At 40.3% G+C, this 15140-nt stretch overlaps 1 protein-coding gene and 1 non-coding gene across 2 annotated transcripts in view; one reads left to right on the top strand and one right to left on the bottom strand.

The window, feature by feature from the left end:
• Positions 1-6360: 6360 nt before the first annotated feature.
• Positions 6361-15140, bottom strand: part of DCHS2 (dachsous cadherin-related 2) — a 111551-nt gene continuing 102771 nt past the window's right edge. The window contains exons 19-20 of the mRNA XM_034064448.1: positions 12450-12588; positions 6361-9981 (exon numbers count right to left, since the gene is read on the bottom strand). Coding sequence (XP_033920339.1) covers positions 7355-9981; positions 12450-12588 — 2766 coding nt within the window. The 3' untranslated portion in view covers positions 6361-7354. The remainder of the gene's footprint in view (positions 9982-12449; positions 12589-15140) is intronic.
• Positions 14510-14611, top strand: LOC115946504 (U6 spliceosomal RNA). The gene has a single exon (XR_004080563.1). It is a non-coding gene; the product is annotated as a U6 spliceosomal RNA (small nuclear RNA).

The raw sequence follows: 15140 nt of genomic DNA, 5'->3' as shown, positions 1-15140 counted from the left end.
CACATTTTGCATTTAGTTCTGCTCTCCCTGGGCAGCCCACATTTTTTTTGATAATTGTGTTCCAGTTGTAATTATTATACTTGATTTCATATCCTGCATGAACAGTTGAAGTTTCACCGTACTGCAAAGTACAGTGCTCAAGAAACAGAGGAACCTCAGTTGTGTCCAACTTCATTCAATATCAGACCTAACCTTTCATCACCCACTGCATCATCTACGTGATCACTATTCTTGGTGGTAACACTTCTTTCTTACCGTAACAGACTTACAGAATAATTTAAGTCAGAAAGGACCTCTTGAAGTCTGTAATTATACCTCTTGCTCAAAGCCATACAAGCTTCAAAGATATCAATTTGATCAGGGTACCATTCAGTTTTGCAAACCTCCAAATCTTTTGTCCATTAACCTTGCCTCTGTGATTCCTTTCTCCCTTATGCCTTCCCCAACTCACCTGATTCTTCTCCTCCATGATCCAGGCTTGAGAACTTACATGTGTCTTCCTTGACTTTCTCCACACTGTCTTCCCCGATACTTTTCTACTTCTTGACAGACCGGCAGTACTCTACTGAAGTTCATCTAAGCTGCAAGGTCTGGAAGCTTCCATGTCTCATGAATATCCTTGATGGACTCTAGCAGACTGTTTCTTTTGTTGAGAGACCACAGGTGAGCAAAATAAACTTTTTTTTATTCCTCAGAGGATATTTCTCCATGTCAGGTCCTTAACATGTAACTGTCCTTGGCAGGCAGCACAACTCTGGTCTTCTGGACCACCTGAGCCAATAAGTACTCAGTTCTTAATAGGCAGACCTCACTAACAGAGATCTGCTGCATATCTGTATGTATCTTTGCTCTTTCATTCAACTGCAGTTTATCCCATCTTCTCTGTCATAGACTTTCACTATCACCCTCTTTGTTCACTGCGGACACTCACAACATCTCTGCTTAGGAGATACACAAAGTAGACAAAGCACACACATTTCAGCAGCATGCAATCAGCGGTCACTGGAAAGATTGTGCTCAGATTATTCATAATTAATTTCCTTTTTAGGAAAATATCACCACATCTCTCTTTTATATATACTGTTTTTTCTTTTTTTTTAAATAAGCAGCACAGTGGATGATAGGTTCTGTGGTGTTCTACCACTCCCCACTCTTGCCACAAAACATTACTGATCCTGCCAGAGGATACAATACTAGGCACTTTTGTTTATACATGTGAGCATTATCACTGCTATAAAAGACAAGAGCTGTAATAAAGGACTAGCAGCTTTACATGCCCCAAAGCACTATCTAGTAGTCTTGACCATCACAAGATCTTACTAAGCAGTTAATGTCTCAAGCAAGCGGATGAACTGGATGAGCTTTTTACTCAGTCTCATTTTTTAAAACTCAGTTATCAAGATGTCCTCTTTGCTTCACCATTTCATCTTTACACTACTTGCAGTAACCAAATTGCCTTGCTGCTTTTTGTTTCTATGGTATAAACATCACTACTTAGCTAAATTTAAGTCACAAAATACCTCACTAAATCCTATCAAAAAACTGTTGGTCATATGAGGGTTGTGTTAGTAAACCTTCATTTATCTCTAATTTCCTATTAAATGTATGTGACATTCATCTCATAGGAAACATTTACATCCAGGCTTCACACCTTAACTGATTAGGGATCAGAATCCCATATTTTCAGTTACTAAGTCTAAGTTATGAGACATATACGAGGGATGGAAATGGTGGACACTGGAACATTCTAGCTAGATATAAAAAAAATCTGGAGGATATGTGAGTTCAAACATATCATTGATCAAGTACAATGCATGATATTCAGCAACAAAGTTATGTGTAGTTTTCTGTAATTCTGCTGCCAGCAAACAGAGCATGCTGCTGAAACTTACCCATTCTACCCAGTGAACGTGTGGTCAGACAGTGGCACAGGATGTTCCCGTAATGCGACAGAAGTCAAAATTCAAAGTGCAAAAGCTATATGACTGTGGAGTTCAGCTTAAAATTGAAAAAAAAAACACATGCACCTCAGAAAAAAAACCCACAACCTCCCCCCCAAACCCAAACAAACCCCAACCACTCAACAAACACCAAACAGCTCCTGGCTACCTTAATGTTAACAGTTGTGAGGATCATTCTGAAGACGAGTGCTACCCAGCACTTGACCTCAGCTGAAGTGCTTACAAGACAAAAACAAGTACTGAAATCCCTGTCTGAAGGCATGATTACTCTATGCATTCAGTAGAAGCAGTAGCAAATCAAGCAGCAGACTGTAGTTTACATAAAAGTAGAATGAGGAAACAGTAAGTGACCTTTCCCTTACAGACCTTCTCAGACCTTTCTAAAAGTCACTCCAAAATAAGCATATAAAGCAAGGCTTGCATCAATCACTGTGAAGCATAGAGGAACCTCCCCTCTAAATCCCACTTCCCCCACCACCCCATGCTGGTTCTACTCTCTTTTCCAGGCTCTTGATTTCCCTTCTTTTAATGCTCACTCCTGCTGATTTACAGCCCTACACACTGGGGAGCCAGCTTTCTGCTGCCAGTGACTGTTGTTACAGTACCAGGGAGGCACACATGTTGTCCATTTCTTCCAGGTGCATGTTTTATTCAAGCCCCACTGAAATAAGTGGAAGAAGTCTTGGGGTGTTGGATCAGAACCTGGTATTTTCAAACCTTTTGAAATTAAATGAACCCTACAGTTTGTTCAAAGGGAGATGCTGGAAATGAGTCTACACCCAGCTAGATGGGGCTTGAGACAGGAATTTCTGAGGTCAACACAAGCAAGCTTGACTTGCTACTTATTTCTTCTGGTTCCGGCACCAGTAACACCATTTTAGAACTCAGATTTCCCATTCAAAAGTTTTCAATGAAACACTGTAGGTATATATAAGTAACAGCAAGGTATTCCTCTAGGTTGGGATAGTGAGTGGACACCATCTGCCCCATCCATTCGCAAATGCCACCTTTACATAACAGCTACTGTTGGCTGACCAACTCTTAACGATCAGCAGCTCAACTTCTATTTTCCGAGTTTCTGAGAGCTTTTCATAGGCAATTAATATGCAGTTTTAGGGAAGGTGGCCAGGATTGTGCTAAATACTATAAAAAGAAAGTTAAGTATAAGATTATATTCAAGCAGATTGGGTGACATTGACACGGCTGACAGTTTTAATGTAGTTTGTAGTGTAGCAATCCTTTTTTTTTTTTGCATGTGGTCCGGCATCCCATGCTTCATTCAGGACAGGACTTGTTTGGGCCAAACAGTTACACAGTAGAGGCAGCAATTTTTATTTTTGTGACCATCATCAATTAAAGTATTTTGTATTTTCTATATAGCTCAAGTAACTCAAACATGTCAGAAACAGAACCATTTTGCAATTCTACCCTACCCCTATGCCTCTCTGTATTCCTTACAGATGCTTTTCTATTACATTTTACACATTTTAGAAGAAAAGTGTCTTGACGTTTTATGAGGAATAGCCCTAGCACCAACATAAAGTACAGGTCTAAGTAAGTAAGTTTTAGATCCTCCTCTTTCCCAAACTTTTTAAAAATGTATGTACTTATGGTGGAATTTTCAAAGTCACAAAGAGGATCTGGATGCCAGACTCCAGCTCCTCTTATGAGATCTGAACATCCAAACCCATATATGTATAGAATATACATTAGGCTTTGTATACTTGCTAGTGAACAGCTAGCAGAGCCACAGCTGTATAACACCCAAAAGTATACTCAGTTTGATTCTGCAACACCTTAGTTATTTCAACCAGATCATCTACAGGGAACTATGCCACATAACACCATAATAAGTTGATTCTGTTGTGCCAGATACTAAGAGCAAGAAGCTGTAAAGCCTTTTCACTTGCAAAGTAAGCCAAACACTAAATATAAACCTCTCACCAGAGTATATTCAATTACAAAGTGGCAACTGCCTCTTATTCCAATTAACTTTTTTACAGGATTTTAGAGAACACCACCCTTCACTCTCAGCTAGCCAGTAACAGCTCCCTCTCTGCAAGGATTCCTCTGTGTCCTTCACCCTCAGGTGAAGGGTGGTTTTCAAAGAACAATGCAGCCAGCATGTACTGGTAGGAGGTCTAATCCCAATGGCCCTGCACACCTACGATGGCCAACTGGATTGCCAACAAACATTTGACTCCATGAAGTGTAGAAGGCCATACAGGCACAATCATCAGTATGGTACTCTAGTAACATTATAGGCTGATAGGTGTCCCAAAAAGAAGAGTTAAACATAGTTCTTCAGGAAACTACATGCAGTTAAAGAAAACAAGTGAGATACAGCACAGAGAATTGCAGGCAACCAAATGTAAATGATAATAGGAACTGGTAGTGCCATAGACTTAGCAGCGATGATTCACTTTTACCTAAAACTTCTTTAGGAACAAACAACTTCTGACTATAGATGAAGATAAAATACAAACTAAATATGGACTCGTGTAGGGAACTAGCATTTTTAGTATCATTCTAGGAAATAAGTATATATATTTTTATAATCTGCAAATTATGGATTCCCTAAAAATATGAAGGTTTTTCCTCTTTGTACAGGAATCTGCTTGAACATCAATTTAATGATTACTACTGGTAGATGGAATTTTTATATCCATTTGGTAGTGATTTACACCAGTTTTTTCAAGGCTGCCAATAAGCAAATCCAGAAGGCAGGCAGCCAAATTCCAGAAGAGACAACTGTCTTTTATTTTATAGCTTATGCATTTTGAGCTTAATATGATTTTCCACTAACAAGTTCTGTACCTTCTCCAAAGTGCTAAAACTGGTGTGCAGCATTGCAAAGTAATACAGCTTCTTTGAGGCAGGCTAATATTAAACTCATGGTAAATTATAGAAGTTATACTGTTTACTTAGGAAAAAAAAACATTAAGGTTAAAAAAACTACATAAGATTTATTGCAGACACTTGTTTAAATGGTCACATTCTTAAGCTTGACGATATATGAAATAATATATTGTCTAAGCGTTCTTTCGCATTTGATACAGAATGAACAAATACATAAGACACAAGGAAAAGATTGCTGTAACACCTAAAAGGAGCACAGGGTATGCATTGGTTATGTTGTGTGCTTGATAAATAGAATGCAAATAATATCTAGTCTTTTCAAAAAGGCATTGAAAACAAGCTGCATTTGAAGGAGCAAAAAGGTTACAAAGAGAAACGGGGTTTTCTCACTTTTCAAGCAGAGCTATAGGAAGTGGGCACATATTAGCACGGTGAGCTCCAAATCTTGCGCTAAATGTGATGACTGAATGCCTTCTAATGCTAATAGTATTTCATTTGCAACAGCAATATTAGTGAGGAAAATGTTACTTATCCATTAGCCTAGATTCTATGCATGAAATGGAGCCCTAGCTGCCACTTCATATCTATCACTGTGAAAGACCAAACACAGTTTTCTTGTGTAAAGCATTTTTCTTCCACCAATCACCCATTAGAAAGATGAACCCTATCAGAGCACCTTGCATCATTGCTCCTCTGGGCAATAGCTACCACTTGACCATTACCACCTGAAACTAAAATCAGATTAGCTAAATTGTTGACTATATAGAAAAGGTAGTTCTGTATGTCATGTGTGCCTCCTGAAACTCTAACTGCACAGAACTGAGCACCACAAAGAACACCTCTTATTCTGTTAGAAATTACAAGTCATATAGGAAAAAGACAAAGAGGCTGTAGATCGTATAATGTTAATGGGGGGAGAAAAATATTCACTCTGAAACAATGGCCTTAAACTGATATTCCACATTCAGAAAAAAACTGGGAATGATTCCTCCTCTTTGCCTTCTCTTCCTGGCATGGGGTTTTGTCTGACTATAAAACTTATCACACTGTCTCCTTTCTTAGTAATATTTGTCTATCCTGAAGAGTTTCTAACTTATGTCTCATTTCATACTCCACGGCAGTAAAAAGAACAAATGTCAGCTTTAAAAGAAGCACTTTGGCAGTGCAGTATGGATCCTAACACAGGATAGGATAGTGCAGGTGTAGCCTTAGAAACAGGACCTTATTCAAAGACAGGTCATGAGCTCACAGTCTGCAAATCTTGACGTGCATGACTGAGGACACAACAAAAGCCACTGCACACATGACGCTGATAGCACAGGATCACTCAGTCTAACAGCACAGTATACTTTTCCTCCACCTGCTGACCTATATAATATACACCTCTGTACACATACAACTTATAACAGATTCCCGGGCAACAATTAGACTCTTCCCTACAGACCAATTTTAATACACATGATGCAAAAGGCGTTTAAATATACACTGAAGAGAAACATGAGTTGCTTTAGGTGCATTTTCTGTGTATTTTATTGATCTGATACAATATACAAGCATACACAGCAGTATAGGCATGTGCATGTTTCTGGATATACATACATACACAAATTGCCATATGTATGATACATACAACAAAAAAGGCCAGATTATCTGGTCTTGCAGAGATATGCCCAGCACAGAGCCAAAACCAAGGGTGGAGGCATAGAGGCCCTTCAGAACTGTACCATTGTCTATTCCTACAGATGCCTGGGGACCAGGTTAACTTCAGTAATAGGACAGACAGTAGGTATCTATTTTAGATCTAGTAATGGAGAAAATGGTTGCTTTTACCTTTTATCTGTTTTCCAAGGGTGATCCATTATTATTCAGATAAATATTACTTGCTGGCTTTACACCAGGCGATAAGCAAAACGCCCACAGAAACTGCTAAGCGGGATTCCACAGCACAAAGACAGCTTAGAAAACCAGCTGGGGAGCCATGGCAGATGATGGAACTGCACCAAGCCAAGCAGGCTGTTGTGACCCAGGGGCTGAGATGTGGAAAGCCTGGGCAAACACTCGAGAAAGAGCTCAGGGAGAATCCTTGCTTTATTCTTTGCCCATTCCCAAACCTGCTGTACTTACACATGCCTCTAGTACCTTCTTCTAGTACCAGCACAGAGGTGGTCATAACCCACCAGCATGCTAATAAAGTTTTTGCACAGAAAAGAATTGCTACTATTATTTGTTATTGACATATTTTATAAGAAAAACAGTAAAATTGGTTAAGTTGGTTATCAGGCAACTGGCTGCATGATTTACCACAGGTTTTTGAAGCTGAAAGAGGAGAAGCTTCATGGGCTCACATGAATTCTGGGAAGAACAAGATGGATAGTTACCAAGTTTGCAACTATTTTATATTTTAACCTTTTCAGCTCATGAAAACAAAAATAATACTGGTAATATAGCTCTGACAGGCATATTTTGCTTTTTAAACAGTAACAAAATACATTTTAAGCCTTATTTTTTACCATAATCTACTGTCAGTTAATAACCTAGACCTGAATTTCTTCCTCTGTTGCAAGTTCATGGCTTTGATTGATAAGACACATTCCTATCATTTTCCCATCAGACATTACTGGAGAAGTAGTAGGTGTCTGCATGGTAAGTAAAGAGAGAGAAGGAGAAAAACTTGGAGTCATGGTTGGTGGAGGGTATTCAAGATTACTGATAAGGGGAGTTTGAGGGTATTTTTTAAACGCTTGTACTGATACTATATTTGGCATTCGTGGTGGCACTGTCCTTATGCCAGGCTGAGCTACTGATGTTATCAAGGGAGGAGGGAAAACAAGAGATGTCTTCTCCTTAGGGAAGCTATGAGTGTGCATGTCTTCATCTTTCAGTTTTGAAATATCATTAAACACTGAAGCAAGGTGTTGAAATCTGGGTTCCCAGCTGAGCACATAATCCCAGTTATAACCACCTCCAGGATCCTTACCACAGGTGCCAAGTGTTGCAAGTGAATCATACCCAGAATCTTGCCTATCTGACATTAAGACATATTCTCTTGTGAGGTCTGTCATTATGTCTTTCTCTTTTATTCCAATTTTCTTATATGTTGGGGATGACATTTTATGTGCGTAGGCTGTGTCACAGGCTTCTCCTCTGCCCCCTCTTTTAATGGCCTTCATGCTTTCCATGCTTTGTGTATTAGCCACAACATCTGTTTCTCCAGACTGACAGGAGAGCTGATCAGACTCTCTCGGGATCCCTGAATCTGGTACCCGTGAGCCACACACACTCAGTGCTGAGCCGTCACTCTTTCTGCATGGATGCTCATTGATCCGTTTGATTTCCTCATCCTCTGTTGTTTCTCCTTCAGCAGAACCATGGCCACTGGAGTCTGAATGCCTGCAGGGGACATTATCATCCTTTCCCTCTCCAATTCCTGCTAGGCTTAGCCATTCTGCTATGGCACCCATTGGAAGCATACTATTCTCGGTACTATGGATTTGCTGGCAGTCCTTATCTTTGCCGGCTAAATTCACATCGGTAGCTGAGGAGCATGATGCTTCTTTTTTCACGAAAGAGTTCATCAGATCTTTCTGCTTACATCTCGTAATAAGTGCAGAAAGACTGACTGCAAGCAGTAGCAACACTATCAAGAAGGCTGAAATACTAATGCTTAGGTTGTACGCTGACACTACTGGGTAACTCTGAGGAGAATTGGAAACATTTACCAAAACTGTGCATACTGTGAACTTGGACTCAGTTTTGGGGCTATGAGCTCTTACCAACAATTCCAGGGTATCATCATTCCTTTTGCTGCCATTTTTCTTCTTGTGAACAGTCTGAGTCAAATAAATATTACCGCTGGTTTTATTCACTGAAAAGAATGGAGAAGTTTTTAGCAGAGAGTAAGTAACAACTCCATCCAGTCCACCATCACTGTCCGATGCTGTCACTCTGCCAAGCAATTGACCTGCTTCGTTCTTCTCAGGGAGATTAAAGAAATACTGATCTTGTGTAAACACTGGATCAAATTCATCCCTCCCTTCAATATCTACCTGAACTGTAACAGTAGCCAGTGAGTCACCTTTGTCTTTTGCTTGGATTATGAGGCAGTACCTATTCTTACTTTCATAGTCAAACATTTGCTTTGTATGAATATCTCCCGTCAAAGGATCAATGAAGAACATGTCATGGTCTCTAGGAGCTTCACGATGAGCCAAACACGATGACTGGATGGAGTAGGTAAGGTGTCCATAGGAGCCTTTATCAAAATCCAGTGCATTAACAGAGCACACAAAAGAAAAGGTAGGCAGATTTTCACTGACAGTGCAGCTCAGGCTAGGAAACAAAAACAGTGGGGCGTAATCATTGTCATCTAGGACACTAATAAGGACAACAGAAAAAGCCACATTTTTTACATCAACTCCTCCATCTGTGGCTTGTATGATCAGAGTGAATTTTATGGTATCCTCATAATCCAGCATTTTCATCAAGTCCACTGATCCTGTTTTCCCATCTAAGCGAAAATGTCCCCTGTCATTTCCAGAGATGATAGTGTAAGTGACCTCTGCATTAGTGCCTGCATCGCAGTCATTTGCTGAGACTTCAGTGACATGACTACCTACAGAGATGCTTTCTTTGACATGAATATGGTATTCTGGGCTGCTAAATACTGGAGGATTATCATTAACATCCAGGACAGTTATTAGCACAATAGCAGTTGAATTCAAGGAGGGTGTTCCATGATCAGAGGCAAGAAGGACCAAGCGGTGAGAAGAATCCATTTCCCTGTCAAGAACACTGATCAAAACAAGTCTGCCAACAAGTTTGTAGGATGTTTCTGACTCCATGACACTTGTTTCCACAGTGAATAAATTCTTGTCATTGCCATCAATAATAGAGTATTCAACATATGTGTTTTCATGTGTCCAGTCATTGTCAATGACTGAAAACATGAGGACACTTTCTCCAACTGAGGTATTCTCACTCACACTGAGATTGTACAGAACCTTTGCGAACTGAGGGGCATGGGTATTTACATCTTCTACATGCACCTCTATGGAAGTAACGGCACTCAGAGCCGGACTGCCACCATCTGTGGCTTCTATCAGGAGCTGGATAGTGGGAATCTTTTCCAGTTGTGTCACTGGTCCCGTAGCAAACACTGAACCTGAAAATAAAGCAAAATTAATAAAAGCCAACACTTCACACTCACTAAGGCAAGTAAACGTGATTCCAAAAGCTGTATTTATTTAATCATACTTGAAAATGACTCAACTATAATGTCTGCACACCCCAAAGTAATTCTCTTGCATCCAAAGAGTAGTGGGTCAATGGCTCAATGTCTAAGTACAAAACAGTGATGAGTGGTGTCCCTCAGGGTGTCCATATTGGGACCAGTACTGTTTAATATTTTATCAGTGACATAAACAACAGGATCAGGTGCACCTCAGCAGACATAAAGCTGTGTGGTGCAGTTGACATTCCCAAGGGACAGGATACCATCCACAGGGACCTACACAAACATGAGAAGTGGGCCCATGTGAACCTCATGGAGTTCAACAAGCCCAAGGTCCTGCACATGGGCTGGAACAACCCCCAGTATCAATACAGGCTAGGGGATTGAGAGCATCCCTGTGGAGAAGCACTTGGGGGTACTGCTGGATGAAAATGGGTATGAGCTGACAATGTGCACTCACAGCCCAGAAAGCTGCATCAGGAGAAGTATGGCCAGTAGGTCAAATGAGGTCAAGGAAGGTGATTCTCCCTCTCTACTCCACTCTGGTGAGACCCCAACTGGAATACTGCATCCAGCTCTGGAGTCCTCAGTACAGAAAATACTCATTGGATGTGGTCCAGACAAGGACCACAAAAATCACTAGAGGGCTGAAGCACCTCTCCTATGAAGTCAGGCTGAGACAGCTGGAGCTGTTTAGCCTGGAGAAGAGGAGGCTCTGGGGAGACTTTATAGCAACCTCTCAATACCGAAGGAGGCTTACAAGCAAGATGGCGACAGATTTTGGCAAGACTTGTCACAACAGAACAAGAGGAAATGTTTTTTAACAGAAAGAGGGTAGTGTCATACTAGATATAAATAAGGAATCTTTTACAATGAGGGTGGTGAAACAGTGGAACAGGTTGCTCAGAGAAGTTGTGAATGTCCCATTCGTGGAAACATTCCAGGTCAGATTGGATGGGGCTCTGAGCAACCTGATCTAGTTGAAGTTGTCCCTGCTCATTGCAGGGGGTTGCACTAGGTGATCTTTAAAAGTCCCTCCCAACTCAAACTATTCAATGATTCTATGACTCTACTAATCCTAGCTTATGCTGTAAAGCCAAGACCTACCTACAATGATGCAGTATCAAACACACATACTGTATTTAGACCAGCAAAAATTTCTCTTCCTAGTAACAGACTGAACATGCAAAATACTTAAAAAGTAAAACGAAGCTAAGGAAATAGGGGTTCCTTATTAGAGGCAGTTATGCTGTGCAAGTTCATTACTGTAGGTCATTAGTTCTTCTGTTTTACTTGCAGCCCAGTAACAGCCTTATGGGCTTGTTTTTTAGATAGGTTTGCCAGTAAGTTATGTAAACATGTTTCATTCAAATTGCTTATCTGAACATGGGGATTGGATGATCTTGAAAGGTCCCTTCCAACCCAAACCATTCAATGACTCTATGGTCATAAGCCATCTATTTCTACTTCACCCTTCACAGTGTATAGCTAAGCACCAGAGATTGACAGTTTTCTGATCACAGTGGAAAACAGCCACTCGCAAAACATAAAGACAGGTTATGGAATAAAAAAACGGGTAAAAAAGAAAACTATTTAAACTGGGTGAAACATTTGTATTTCAGTGTTTGCAGTCACATCACCCAACAAACACTGCATTCAAAAATTCACCTCATGTAAATACATAGGAACAGCAAATAAGAGATAAGAACTTGCTCACTGAACAACAGTTACACATAATTTTTTGCAGCATCTAGTAATCTCTGAGGCTGTTATTCCCAAAAATCTTATGTTCGTATACATATAAAGAGACACAAATTTTTCCTTCTCCTAGAATTTTATGGTATTAGGCCAGAAAATTCAAATTGGTAAATCTCATAACTATTGAAGAAAAAATGATGTACTTTGGAGAAAGTGTTCTCAATTTAGAAAAAATTTAAATTCCATTTAAGATTACAAGATAACATAAGCTCTGTAAAGATGAAATATTAAAAACATACGTCCAAGCTGTAGAGAAGCTCCATTATGACAGGTTCAACTTACACAGAAAAAATAGGAAGTATAAACTTAAATTGAATGAAATCTAATACATGAGCTGAAATGTTATGAATCAATGCAAAACATACAGGAACTTTTCTATCAAGCACAGCAGAGGAAGAACACCTATAGGATGTTGTGGCTGGTTGCCTTGTGCATGGTTCAGGGACAAACTAAGAACTCCAGCCTTCAATGCAATCAGTTCTTCAGTGATAATGGCAGATTTAGCCAGAACATATGGTGGACTTTTGCCTCCAAAAATTTCCAGAACACAAGCAATCACTGGCAACAGATGAGGAAGTACAATAGCACTGCTCAATTTACATTGAAAAAGCTGAAGTAATAAACCATGCTTACAGACTCACCATTCTTGTGATCAATGGAAAATCCCTCAGAGGAAGAGAGGATTTTGTAGGAAATCACTCCATTTTGCTCTGAATCCCTATCCACAGCAGAGACTGTTAAAACAGTGGCATCCGTAGAAATGAGCTCTGGCAAACTCACCTGACATAATAAAGCAAAATTACAGTTTTGACAGTTTAATAAAATATTTTGAACATAAAAAAATGAGATCCTTCACTTGGATCTCATTAGGAAAAAAGAAAAAAAAAAACAAACACAGCTCCCAGGTTTGGAAAAAAATTCACCTATTTTCTTCTGGGACAAAACATAAGAGTTGTGATATTGAAAATGGTTCATACAATACAGTCAAATCTTATAATAAACTTTAACCAGTAGTAAAATCCATCTAGTTCTACTTCATTATGACAATGAGTTCAGAGAATCACTGAATCTCTTTTTTCAAGAGTAGGCTAATGGGAAGAATACCTACAATAGACTGGAACTGAATTTGGCTTTACTCCCTGCTTGTAGAATCACCTTGATTGCTGCACATAGAATACAGCCTTCAGTCACCATCTCTGTGTGGACACCAACTGTGTCCAAAATTTCCTTCCACCTTATAAATCCAGTTTCAAAAGAACAGTATGATACAGCAGCTACCTTTGTCATAATTTCAAGCATTAATTTAAATCATTTTAACTGAGAGAGTATACGTATATAACAGCCATAAACATATATGAACCTATATATGAAAAGTATAAATATTAATACTCTTGAAAGGACAATAAAAGGGTAAAAATTACAGGATGATGAATAGGGAATTATATGTACCATTGACCAAAAAGAAGCAGTGTATCTTACCCTCCAAGCAACACATCAAAACATAAGGACTGGGGGGAGAGAGGCTCAGCTGCTTATGTTAGCATGGTCAATAGAGCTGCACTGTTTTGCATCAGTTAATAACCCTGCCTGTAATGTCTGCTCTGATCTACAGAAAAATCCCTAGCACTTGCACATACACATACTTGACTAAACTATTCTCCAAAATCAGACACAGATGGGGATGAGGAAAACTTAAGGCAAGGTCTAAAAATCACTTGAGCAAGAATAGTGTTTCTTTTTGTTCTTTTCCAGAACTTAGACTTATGAGTTGAAGTGGGCAATTTACACAAATTCTGACAACTCAGGCACCTGAAAGTTTCACAGGTGCCTACAGTCTGCCCCATACTCAGATAAGTGACTAAACTGCTGTGCCTGCACATGCTCAGAGGTTGAAATTTCTCTACTAAAACAAATGTTTAGACTTATTTCTTGACTAAATCTGTCTGAGATTTATAAATGAAGCATTACCAAATCCAGCACTTCTGTGGTGCCTCATATTTCTGGCTCTGAGCATATCTACCTCACACAGAAAGCACCAAGTCAAGCAAACAGCTCAGCTCACATGATTGCAGAACGGCTGAGGCTGGCAGGCACCTCTGGAAAGCATTTTTCCAACCCTTACTTAGAGCAGGGTCACTAGAGCAGTATGCCCATGACTATGTACAGTTGAGTTTTTAATACCTCCAGGGATGGAGAATCCACAGACTCTCTTGGCAACCTGCACCATTGTTTAGTCACTGTCAGAGCTCAAAGGAAAGATAAAAGTTTTCCCACAGGTTTGAACAGAATATCCTGTATGTCAGTTTGTGTTCACTGCCTCTTGTCCTGTCACTGAACACCACACAGGAGAGTCTGGCTCTGTCTTCTTTACTCCCCCCACTAATATTTACACACATTGGTAAGATCATCCCTGACCTTTCTGTTTTCTAGGCTGTATTATCCATGTTCTAGTCTCTCTTGGGCCTGAGCCCAAGCCACACAGCTTAGCCCCACACAAGTCCTAAGGAAACGACTCCTCTGGCAGCCTCACCTTTCCTATGGAGCCTAACCTCACTTGGAACTCCAGATTTTGTCTGTTTCCCATCCCTAACCATAATTCCAAGCTGTTACATGTGCTGAGACCTAGCCCAAGCCCCACAGCTTTGTGGCTGATGAAATCAGGGAAAAATACAACCTACCCTTCAGAGCTTTGTAGGATACAATGCTTGTTTTGGCAGCACCTATGCCAAAACTGGAATGACACAGATGAGCATGGTTCCTGTGCAAGGACAACACCCAAATTCATGGAGCATTTAATATATTTTATTTTTTTAGGGATCTGGGGGTACTTGTTGACAGCAGGCTCAGTATGAGTCAGCACTGTGCCCTGGCAACCAAGACGGCAAACTGCACCCTGGGGTGCATCAAACACAGTATAACCAGCTGGTCAACTGACGTGATTATCCCACTCTTATTTGGTATTGGTATGGCCTAGCCATAAATACTGTGTGCAGTTCTGGGCCCCACAGTATAAGGATGTGAAGCTGGTGAAAGGTCTGGAAGGCATATCCTATGAGCAGCAGCTAAGGACTTTGGGCTTGCCTAGTTTGGAGACAAGGAGGGTGAGGGGTGACCTCATCACTCTCTACAGCTTCCTGAGGAAGGCACATGGAGAGGGAGGGGCTGAATCTCTTTCGCCTGCGATCCATTGATAGGATACATGGGGGTGGTTCAAAGCTGTACTAGGAGAAGCTGAGGCTAGACATTAGGAAGCATTTCTTTACCAAGAGGGTGGTCAAGCACTGGTATAGGCTTCCTAGAGAGGTGGTCAATGCCCCAAGCCTGTCGGTGTT

This window comes from Melopsittacus undulatus, chromosome 7 (genome assembly GCF_012275295.1).
Source record: "Melopsittacus undulatus isolate bMelUnd1 chromosome 7, bMelUnd1.mat.Z, whole genome shotgun sequence".
Classification (NCBI taxonomy): domain Eukaryota; kingdom Metazoa; phylum Chordata; class Aves; order Psittaciformes; family Psittaculidae; genus Melopsittacus; species Melopsittacus undulatus.
The sequence above is the reverse complement of the archived record's forward strand: the minus strand, read 5'-3'. Positions and strand labels throughout refer to the sequence as shown.